At 38.9% G+C, this 12287-nt stretch overlaps 1 protein-coding gene across 3 annotated transcripts in view; it reads right to left on the bottom strand.

Annotated features, from left to right (window-relative positions):
• The window catches only part of PLCG2 (phospholipase C gamma 2), a 169947-nt gene that overhangs the window by 11327 nt on the left and 146333 nt on the right, over nt 1-12287 (bottom strand). The window contains exon 32 of one of the 3 annotated variants that reach the window (XM_021093745.1): nt 3868-4067. The exons of the other annotated variants lie outside the window; for them this stretch is intronic. Coding sequence (XP_020949404.1) covers nt 4041-4067 — 27 coding nt within the window. The 3' untranslated portion in view covers nt 3868-4040. Of the gene's footprint in view, nt 1-3867; nt 4068-12287 lie in introns of those variants that run through there. 3 annotated transcript variants of the gene reach the window in all.

Raw genomic sequence — 12287 nt, forward strand, 5'->3', positions numbered from 1 at the left:
TTATTTTCCCACCGTACACCAAGGGGGTCAGGTTATCCTTACATGTATACATTACAATTACATTTTTCCCCCACCCTTTCTTCCGTTGCAACATGAGTATCTAGACAAAGTTCTCAATGCTATTCAGCAGGATCTCCTTGTAAATCTATTCTAAGTTGTGTCTGATAAGCCCAAGCTCCCCATCCCTCCCACTCCCTCCCCCTCCCATCAGGCAGCCACAAGTCTCTTCTCCAAGTCTATGATTTTCTTTTCTGAGGAGATGTTCATTTGTGCTGGATATTAGATTCCAGTTATAAGTGGTATCATATGGTATTTGTCTTTGTCTTTCTGGCTCATTTCACTCAGTATGAGATTCTCTAGTTCCATCCATGTTGCTGCAAATGGCATTATGTCATTCTTTTTAATGGCTGAGTAGTATTCCATTGTGTATATATACCACTTCTTCCGAATCCAATCATCTGTTGATGGACATTTGGATTGTTTCCATGTCCTGGCTATTGTGAATAGTGCTGCAATGAACATGCGGATGCATGTGTCTCTCTTAAGTAGAGTTTTGTCCGGATAGATGCCCAAGAGTGGGATTGCGGGGTCATATGGAAGTTCTATGTATAGATTTCTAAGGTATACCAGTTGACATTCCCACCAGCAGTGCAGGAGGGGTACCTTTTCTCCACAGCCCCTCCAGCACTTGTTATTTGTGGATTTATTAATGATGGCCATTCTGACTGGCGCGAGGTGGTATCTCATGGTAGTTTTGATTTGCATTTCTCTTATAATCAGCGATGTTGAGCATTTTTTCATGTGTTTGCTGGCCACCTGTATATCTTCTTTGGAGAAATGTCTATCAGGTCTTTTGCCCATTTTTCCATTGATTGATTGATTTTTTTGCTGTTGGGTTGTATAAGTTGTTTATATATTCTAGAGATTAAGCCCTTGTCAGTTGCATCATTTGAAACTATTTTCTCCCATTCTGTAAGTTGTCTCTTTGGTTTCTTTTGGGTTTCCTTTGCTGTGCAAAAGCTTGTCAGTTTGATGAGGTCCCATGGGTTTATTTTTGCTCTAATTTCTATTGCTTTGGGAGACTGACCTGAGAAAATATTCATGATGTTGATGTCAGAGAGTGTTTTGCCTATGTTTTCTTCTAGGAGTTTGATGGTGTCCTGTCGTATATTTAAGTCTTTCAGCCATTTGGAGTTTATTTTTGTGCATGGTGTGAGGGTGTGTTCTAGTTTCATTGCTTTGCATGCAGCTGTCCAGGTTTCCCAGCAATGCTTGCTGAATAGACTTTCTTTTTCCCATTTGATGTTCTTGCCTCCCTTGTCAAAGATTAATTGACCATAGGTGTCAGGGTTTATTTCCGGATTCTCTGTTCTGTTCCATTGGTCTGTCTGTCTGTTTTGATACCAGTACCACACTGTTTTGATGACTGTGGCTTTGTAGTATTTCTTGAAGTCTGGGAGAGTTATGCCTCCTGCTTGGTTTTTGTTTCTCAGGATTGCTTTGGCAATTCTGGGTCTTTTGTGATTCCATATAAATGTTTGGATTGTTTGTTCTAGTTCTGTGAAAAATGTCCTGGGTAATTGGATAGGGATTGCATTGAATCTGTAGATTGCTTTGGGTAGTATGGCCATTTTTACAATATTGATTTTCCCAATCCAGGAACATGGAATATCTTTCCATTTCTTTACATCTTCTTTGATTTCTTTGATTAAGGTTTTATAGTTCTCGGCATATAGGTCCTTTACCTCCTTGGTCAGGTGTATTCCGAGGTATTTGATTTTGTGAGGTGCAATTTCAAAAGGTAGCGTATTTTTGTATTCCTTTTCTAATATTTCATTGCTGGTATACAGAAATGCAACTGACTTCTGAATGTTAATCTTATATCCTGCTACTTTGCTGAATTTATTAATCAGTTCAAGGAGTTTGGGGGTTGAGTCCTTAGGGTTTTCTATGTATATAGTATCATGTCATCTGCATACAGTGACAGTTTTATCTCTTCTCTTCCTATATGGATGCCTTTTATTTCTTTTGTTTGTCTAATTGCTGTGGCTAGGACTTCCAAAACTGTGTTGAAGAGCAGTGGTGAGAGTGGGCATCCCTGTCTTGTTCCAGATTTGAGTGAGAAGGCTTTCAGTTTTTCCCCATTGAGTATTATATTTGCTGTGGGTTTATCATAAATGGCTTTGATTATATTCAGGAATGTTCCCTCTATACCCACTTTGGTGAGGGCATTGATCAGGAATGGATGTTGGACTTTGTCAAATGCTTTTTCTGCGTCTATTGAGATGATCATATGATTTTTTACTTTTTTTTTGTTAATGTGGTGTATGATGCTGATTGATTTGCGTATGTTGATGTTGGTTAGAAATTTTTAAATCGCAGTTTCAATTTCAGTACTTGTGAACAGACCAGTACTTGGGGTCTCTTCATATTTTCTATTTTTTCCTAGTTCAGTATTGGAAAGTTGTACCTTTCTAAGAACTTGTCCATTTCATTGGCATATAGTTGCTTATAGTAGTCTCTTATGATCCTTTGTATTTCTGTGGTGTCAGTTGTAACCTTCCCATTTTCATTTCTAGTTTAATTGATGTGAGCCCTCTCCCTTTTTTCTTCAACAGTCTGGCTATGTGTTTATAAATTTTGTTGATCTTTTCAAAGAACGAGCTGTTAGTTCATTTATCTTTTCTATGGTTTTCTTTGTTTCTATTTCATTTATTTCTGCTCTGATCTTTACGATTTCTTTTATTTGGGTTTTCTTTGTTCTTTCTCTAGTTGCTTTAGGTGTAAGCTTAGGTTGTTAGATTTTTCTTGTTTCCCGAGGTAGGCTTGTATTGCTATAAACGTCCCTCTTAGAACTGCTTTTGCTGTGTCCCATAGGTTTTGGATTGTTGTATCTTCACTGTCACTGGTCTCTAGGTATTTTTTTGTTTTTCACTTTGATTTCTTCAATGATCCATTGGTTGTTTGGTAGCATATTGTTTAGCCTCCATGTATTAATGTTTTTTGGTGTTCTTTTCTTGTAGCTGATTTCCAGTCTCATAGAGTTGTGGTCAGAAAAGATATTTAATATGATTTCAATTTTCTTAAATTTACCTGGGCTTGATTTGTGGCCCAAGATGTTATGTATCCTGGAGAATGTTCCCTGTGCCCTTGAGAAGAATTGAGTGAGTTTTCACACCAAGATTTTGTTTTTTCTTTTCCAAGTCATTGGTTATTTCTATTTTTCTGTACATACATCTTACAAATTTTTCTCACCATTGTTTCTTGCATTAATTACATCCCTTCTTGTTTACTATGGCCATTCTTTTAGCAACATTTATTAGCTAGATTGTCTTGGTATATTTGAAAATACTTTCATTGTCCCCCCACTCTTGAATGGTATCCATTAGGATTCAGACTATCTGGACCTCCAGCTGTGTGTCTAAAGCATTTTGAAGGTATCCCTTAGTCTTTAGGCCACTGTTGCCATACATGGAAGCACTGCTGTCAATCCTTTGTAGTCGTCTTTCCTTTTTCTTTTGTAATTTTCTCTTTACCCTGGTATTCAGCCATTTCAGTAAAAGTGTCTCTGAGTCTGTATGTGGATCTGTATCCATTCATACTCCTGTGTTTAGAGTTGGAGGATGTTTGTCTCCAGTCATGGAAAATTCCCAGCCATTAAATATCTCAGATATCTAACGTTGCAGCTTCTCATTGTACCCTTTTTTTCCCTTGTAATATCTTCATCTTTCTGTATTAAAGCAAATTCCCAACACAATCTTCACATTTAATTCTTTCCTTAACTGCATCCGTTCTGGAATTTCCCACTTACAAACTTTGTATTTCCAGGATTTCTTAATTGGTCCTTTTATTCCTACATGTTTTTGATTCCTTCTAAGAAGCATCGTTCTTTTTAAAATGCAATCAGTGATTTTCAAATTCACTGGAGTGGATTCTCTTGCTTTGGTACTTGTTAGCTATATGGCATTATTTTCCTTGAGTGTCAACATTTTGATGCGCAAGCTCATCTTGAATGGGAAGTTTCTTTCCTCCTTCAACCTCTACATTGGCATCTGGTTTTCTGAATGCTGAGGGTGGGAGGAATAGTGTTACATTGTGGCCTAGGGCTCACTGTTCTCAAGGAAACTACATACTCTGTCTGTGTCCTGGCTGCAGGGCTACATCCACTTTTATCTGACCCCTCAAGCAAGCAGCTGGCTGCTGGCCTTAGTCTTGGGCAACTACCAAATCTCTTTTGGAAGAGTGAAACCCAGCTAGCCCCAGGCCACCTCTCTGTGCACAGTCTGTGTACAGTCCCATTTACATCAGGGCACAAAAATGATATGAATGTATTATGTAACCACACATAAGGAGTTATAAAAAGAAGGCTAAGGAAAGCAGACTGAATCACTGAAATGAAACAGAAAGGGCTGAATTAGAAAACCAAAATATTTTTTAAAGTTGAAGAGCTAGGTTCTTTTGTGGGAAAAATAGTCAATGAAGTAGATAATCCAGTATCTAAACTGATCTAGGAAATTATGAAAGGCCAAATAACTAAATAAAACATAAGGATAGGTATACAACTTTAGATAAAAAGATGCAGAAGGAACCTGTGAAACAGAAAAACAAGTGATAATGAAAAGAAGAAGTGTGAGTATTTATTATAAGGCTCTTATACCTCCAATATCTATTATAGGGTTGTGTGTGTATATATATATATATATATATATATATATATCCTATTATAGAAAAGTATCCAAGAGAAAAATAGTTGATTTTATCCTAAAAGAAAATAAGAAAATTCTTAAAACCAGGCCCAGAAAGCTTCACACATGGTGTCTTTAACATCTTCTGGTTTCCAAATAGTCTTTCGGAAGCCGGCATAACAAAACCTGATGAAACACCTCAATGAATGCCAGTTAAAAAACAAAAACAAAAACAAAAACCTAAATAAAATATTAACATGTACTTTGTAAAAGCACATTAAAACAGTACAATCCTACAACATGGATTAGTACTAGGATTGAACTAAGAAATTCTTTTTTCCTTCTCTTTAAGATGACTGTTTCACACCTCTGCTCTCCCCAAACCTCCCCAATCGCAGCTGATGGCCTTGCTTCTTGTTTCATGGAGAAGAAATTACATGGGAAATCTGCCCATCTTGGGCCCCTTACCAGAGTCCACACCTTCTCACCTGCTGCCCCCAGAGTCCCATCTCCTCTCCCCTGCTCATAACCTTACGCTGTCCTGTATCATTATCTCCTTTCTCTACTCCCTCCACCTAACCATGTCCAGCAGCAGCATGCAAATAAATACATCTTAAAAAGCTCTCCCCAGCTGGAGAGCCACATGTAAATCAATTAAGTTATCAGAACACTCCCTCATACCACACACAAAAATAAACTCAGAATGGCTTAAAAACTTCAACATGAGACATGAAATTATAAAACTTGTGAAGAGAAAGCAAGCAAGACCTTCTGACATAAATTCTAGCAATGCTTTCTTAGGGGCAGTCTCCCAAGGCAAAAGAAATAAAGGCAAGAATAAACAAATGGGACCTATTTAAACTTAAAAGCTTTTGCATAGCAAAGGAAACCATAAACAAAATGAATACATAGCCTACTGAATGTGAGAAAATATTTGCAAATGATGCAACCCATAAGGGGTTAATTTCCAAAATACAAAAACAGCTCATGCAGCTCAATATAAGACAAACAACCCAATCAAAAAAACTGACAGACCTAAATAGACACTTCTCTAAAGAAGACGTAAAGACGGCTGATAGGCACATAAAAAGATGCTCAACACCGCTAATTATTAGAGAAAGGCAAATCACAACTACAGGGAGGTATCACTTCACACTGGTCGTATTGGTTGTCATCAAAAAGTCAAAAAATAATAAATGCTGGAGAGGATGTGGGGAAAAGGGAACCCTCCTACGCTGTTGGTGGGAATGTAAATTGGTGCAGCCACTATAGAAAACAATATGGCGCTTCCTCAGAAAACTAAATATAGAACTACCACATGACCCAGCAATCCCACTCCTGGGCGTGTATCTGGAAAAGACAAAAACTGAAATTCAAAAAGATACATGCACCTCAATGTTCACTGCAGCAATAGTCACAGCTAAGACAGGGATGCAACCTAAATGTCCATCAGTGGATAATCATTTATCCAGATGAATGGATAAAGATGATGTAGTGCATATATCCAGTGGAATACTACTCAGCCATTAAAAGAATGAATAATGCCATTGCAGCAACATGGATGGACCTAGAGATTATCATACGAAGTAAAGTCAAGTCAGACACTGACATATGATATTACTTATACGTGGGATGTAAAAAACGACAAATTTATTTACAAAACAAACAGGCCCGCAGACATGGAAAATAAACTCAGAGTTATCAAAGGGGAAAGGTGCTTGATGGGGGTGGGGGTGGACGGACATAAATTAGAAGCTTGGGATTAACAGATACCCAATACTATATATAAAATAACAAGGACGGACCTACTGTATAGCACAGGGAACTATATTTAATCTCGTAATAAGCTATAATGGAAAAGAATCTGAAAAGGTATACATATATACTATATAACCCAATCACTGTGCTGTACACTAGAAACGAACAAAACAAGGTAAATCAACAATATGTCAACTTAAAAAGAGCTCTCCCTTCCCTCTATATTCCTAGCAGCTTCTCGTCATTCTCCTTGAATGTCATGTGCCCCATCAATGTATCATCCACTCTTGCATTTTGTATTTTTAGCCAGGAAAACAGAGGATCATTTTACCAAAACACCCAGCTGTCTCCTTGTTCACCACCCCCTGCCCCTTGATCCCTGCTCCATAAAGTCAACAGTTGTTTCTTTCGATTATTGACCGAATCGATCTAAAACACAACAAAAACATGCTTAAACAGCAAGGTTAAGCTCTTTTCCTCCCCTAGTGAGATAACCAAAAAATGGGTCTATCAGTTAGTTTACACTGCAACTTCATTATGATTCCCACCCTTGAGTCTTCCTTAATCCCTTGTTTTAGATGGATGTGTGTGTGTGTAATGCAACGTTTAAAATCTTTGAATTCTTGGAGAATGCTTTTGGTCATAAATCTGACCTTGCCTGTGACAAAATCTGCCTGGAATTCTCTACCTTTAGGATTTTTTCCCCCTGCTTTTTCCTTTAAATTTTCTTACATTGCTGTTTTAAACTTACAGAAAAGCTGTGATAAGAGTACAGTATATGTTTTCATACCCGGCACCACCCAGAATCCCCAGGGTTACCATCTAGTTACTATACCAATAGTACAGTTATCAAAAGAAGACATTAGCATTGGTGCCATAATGTTAACTAAACTACAGATTTTATTCTATTTCCCTGGGTTTTCCATGCATGTCCTTTTTCTGGCTTGAGAGCCAGTCCAGGATCCCACATCACATGCAGTTGCTGTGTCCTCCTGTCCCCGTCAGTCTGTGGCATTTCCTCAGCCCTCCCATCGTCTTGTATGACTGAGACAGTTTTGAAGAGTCCTGGTCACCTGCTTTGTAGAACACCCTGCAATCCGGGTTTGGTGTTTGCTGGTGACTTGTTTGAGGTTATGCCACAGAGGTGATGGACCTTTTCCGGAGGTGCATGATGTGAACACGCTGCTGGTGGTGACAAGGATCCTTTTTGGTTAAGATGGTAGCTGCTGGGCTCATCCGCTGCAAAGTTCCTATTTTTCTTTTTCCAATCAAATTTCTTGGAGGAAGGGACGTTGAGACTATGCAATAACCCTGTTTCTCCTCAAACTTTGACTAATTTTAGCATCCACTGGTACTTCCTAGCGGCAGCCATTATTACTGTGGGGTTCCAGTGGCGAGTCTGTATTTCCCGCACTCCTTCTGCATTTATTAAGGGAATTCTTTTGTAAAGAAGAGCTAGCTTTTCTCTCTCCTTTAAGTGTGAAACATTCATGGGTTATAATCCAGTATGATTATTTTGGTGCTTAAAGTCTTCCAGCTCTGGCCATGGGAAGATTTGGATATGTCTTCATCCTTTCTTCAGCACTTCTTTAAACTTGCTTGAATTTCAAGATACTCCAGGCTCATTTTATAGTTTATCTGTCCCAACTCTGGAATTAACCATTTGTCTAAAGGGCTCTGATCTCTTCTACAGGAGAATGGTATTTAAAAGCCAGATGTGGGTGCTTGGGTGTGCTCACAGCTACTGTGGTGTCAGGTGCTCTCAGCAGAAAGAGCTAGGGTATGTATATATATGTATGTATGTGTAACTACTACAAACACATATTTATTTCTGCACACACGTGTGTGTGCGTATTTTAAGTGAGATTATAGTGATAGTTCTGATTTCCAGCAAACGATTTTAGAAGGTTGCTCTATATGTCTGCTTGTTGGGGTGTTGCTTTATATCTTCCACTAAGATTTCATACTTCTCCTGCTATAAGCCCTATACGTTTCTTTAAATTACACCTAATGTGTTGTTACAGTTTTTGTCAATATCATGAATGAGATTTCCCATCAGTCCCTGCCTCCCACTCCAAGTTTCTGTTATTTCTAGAATAGAGAAAAGAAAATTAATAGACGCCCAACAAATAAATTGGTCTCCTTAAAGTTGGAATCTTTTTTAAAAATACGTAACCGTACTTTGTGGACAGATAATTTTATCTCTTTACCACACTTGATACTGATTATTTCTTTTGTTACATTTGTTGCATATAATGTAGATGTGTTTTCTTGCTGTGTTGCTAACTGTGCCGGTGTTAAACCATCCTTACAGGAAATAAACTACTTAATTATACTGTTCTAGTAAATAGCTGAAAATGAATTGCTAACTTTTTCAAGAATTTTAACCTGCATTCATAACTGACCTTGATCGGTGACTGGGTGGGCAAGGAGGCATACGATTGGCAACTTTGATGTGAAAGTTATATAGTTTCAAGACATTAACAGGAGCGTTTGCATTTTTCTGTTGACTTCAGTGGAATTACATTCTTTAAATCCAGATAGAACCCAACTATAACACCATCTGGGTCTGATACATGTGGTACTTGACAGGTGTTTTATTACCCTTCAGGTGTTTTCTGTTGGACTCTGTCTCCAAGTTTTCTACTGCTTGAAACAATTTGAGCCTATTCTTGTAGGCAATCAGCCATTTGCACTAGTTCTTCAAACTTAGCCTCTCGTTATTTGGGGTTCAGTCACCTTTTAAATATTTACTCTTAAATGTTTTTGCCCTTACCTTGTTCCTTTATTAAGCAGGCAAAGGGTTTATTTAATCAATCTTTTCAATGAATCAGCATTTGCTTTATGTTTCATTCAGATGGCTTTTATCTTTCTTCGTGCTTTTTTAAAAAGTTTAGATGAATATTCAATCTGCTATGCAGTTTTAAGGCAAGCGCTCTCCTAGACATACTTAGGGCATACATGTTTTACCACTTTGGGGGTCATTTATTTCTTTTCTTTCATCTAGGAATTTCTTCTTTTCAATTAGAGACCATTGTGATGACCTTTCTATCTTTCAAAGTTTATCAGGTTACAACATATTAAGGTTTTCTTTGCGACCGGGTACTCAGTCAAGTTTCTGAGAAATAGAAGAAAACACTGTGCCTTAGACTTTGTATCCTCCAAGTGCATGTCTCTCTCAAATCAAACTTGTTAGGCACATTAGTTTGATCATCTGTCCTTGGTGATTTTTTTTTTTTTTTTTTTTGGTATATCAGACATTCAAATTCTGAAAGCTAAAAGTAATCTTTTATTTGTAAGGACTTTTGTTGTATGTATTTTCGCATAGTGAGGCTGGTTTCTAATTACACATCTATGACTCCTGCATCCCTTTTGAAAACCGAACAGTCTCTCATTGGCCTATCATTCCTCTTGATGCTCTTTTGTACTTTTTATCATAAAGTCTACTTTAGTATTAACTTTCCTTCTGATTTTTCCCAGTTACTCCTCATTCTCTTTTTTCCCCTAACCTTTGTTGTAGGCTGATTTCCTTTAAACACTACATTGAATTTCTTCACTTCTTTTTAATGGGATTCAACCCATTCACTAAATCCAATGTAAGTTATATCCATTCCATTTTAATTTTATATCTTTTTTTCTTCTAATCTTTACTTTAGCCAAGTTTCTGTTGATCTTCCCCACCCTCTGCATTTCAATTCTTCGCATAGTTATCTTCAGTTTCTTTAACGTTCCCTTTTTAAATCAAAATACCAGAATTAACTCTCCCCTTGTAGGATGCTTTATTTGGCTACTGATCTCAGAGGTATAAATGTCGAAACCTTCTAGGATGCCTTTACCACGCAACTCCTGGGTTTTGCTGATATTTGATTATTCTCAGTTCTAGCCAAGTATGAGATTGAGATCTCTCTTGAATGGGATACATGATGTTTCTGGAAATGTGCATATCCATAGATGTTTTCCTATGGTCTTGACATGGCAAGTGGGTGGCTGGGCATTGAATTCCCCTGGTCTCCAGTGCCTAAGAGGACAAGTCTGATACATATTTATTTAGTTTTCTTTTTAGATAACTTGATGTGTTGGAAAGTTTACTAAGCTATGACTTGGGGTATTGAGTGTTTTTTGTTCATCCCTTCAGGCACCAAGTGAGTCATCTCAAGGGGCAAATCAGAGAATTCCCTCTATTAACTGTTTCATTAGGAGCTCCCCACCATTCTGTTCCATTTTGTCCTTGGGAAACGTTTGCATGTTAGGCTCAGAGGACAGGTGCACATGACCTATCTTTTCCTTCATGCTTTCCATCTTGTGGCATTGCTCTGGGATTTGAGACATTATTTCCATGTTGTCTTTTGGGTTCAGTTGCAGATCTCACTATATAATGAATTTTTAAATGCAGGAGAACACTTTTTGGTTTCAAATTCTAAAAGGTTTTTTTTAGAGATTTCAAGGATTTCCAAATAGAGTTCTAATGTGTCAGGGTTCTCATCAGATGCTTCCTGCAGCTCTACTTCAACTGCCAGCCACCCAAACCAGGTATCCAGCTGGTTCTGTCTTCCTCTTGCTGCCGTGTGCCCCGTTTTCCATTGCATGCTCATGGTTTTGTATATCTGCTAGTCCCATCAAGTCACTGGGTCATGGTAGGCACAGCCATTTCTGCTGGGACCAGCACCGGGCAAACTCCAGCTTTTGACACACACGCAGGGTCTTTCAGGTGCCTCCAGGTCTCTGAAGCATAAAAAAATCTTTCCTAATCGCAAGAAGCAGGACCAGCTCAGCTCCAGAGTGCAGCACCCACTACTGATCCTCTAGGACTTTAGAGGGTGGGGCACAGCACTCCACCACAGGCCTGTGTGTGCATCAACACATCTGCTCCAGCTACGCTTCCTGAGGCACCACGGATCCTGGTCTTTCCACCCCGGCCACTCTACCCCTGGTATCCCGGCTCCTGCTCCCACAGAGCTAAGCACTGTCTGCTCCGGGATCAGTACGCAGAGATCCTGTGCCAGCCGGTTTTCTGAAAGGCACCCTCCAGATACTGCCCGCTTTGCCCATCTCTGATCATCGGGAGGAACATTCAAGTTTGCTTCCTTTCCCCCGCCCCACGTTCTTCCACAGCTCACGGGCCCTTTTCAATTACGAGCCAGACTGGGTATAATACATCAACGTAAAAGAAACTATTTACTTCCAGAGACAAATTCAACATGTATCTAAAAATAAGATTTTCTTCTTTCCCTCTTTGATCTATTATTCCATTACTCAATAGCTAGCCTCAGGAAATAATTTTGAGGCAATGTTATATGAAGACCTTCATTATTTATAAAGTCCAAAACTGCAAACAACCTAAATGTCCATCAGGGGGGGAACGGCTAAGTGAATGAGGGGCCTCCACCTGATGAAAGAGGCATTTAATGGCTTTGAAAAGCCTAATAGCACGGAAAAAGGCTTAACAGAATCTCTGAAGTGGAAAAAAGGCACATATTCATACATATTATATGAACCAACTGTGGAAATAATCACAGGCAAAAACAAAAACATGAGGCCCAGGAAAGATACCGCAGTGCTAGCAGTAGTTGTATCCATGTGGTTATGGGGTTTTTTTCCAACCTCCCCCTTCCTTCCTTTTCTTCCTTCTCGAGTTAAATCTAGTAGGAAATAAAATGTGTTAAAAAAATACTCTTTGTGGAGTTCCCGTTGGGGCTCAGTGGAAACATATCTAACTAGTATCCATGAGGACGCAGGTTCGATCCCTGGCCTTGCTCCGTGGGTTAAGGATCTGGTGTTGCTGTGGCTGTGGTGTAGGCCGGCGGCTACAGCTCTGATTCAACCCCTAGCCTGGGAGCCTCCGGT

Source organism: Sus scrofa, chromosome 6 (genome assembly GCF_000003025.6).
Source record: "Sus scrofa isolate TJ Tabasco breed Duroc chromosome 6, Sscrofa11.1, whole genome shotgun sequence".
In the NCBI taxonomy this organism is placed as follows: domain Eukaryota; kingdom Metazoa; phylum Chordata; class Mammalia; order Artiodactyla; family Suidae; genus Sus; species Sus scrofa.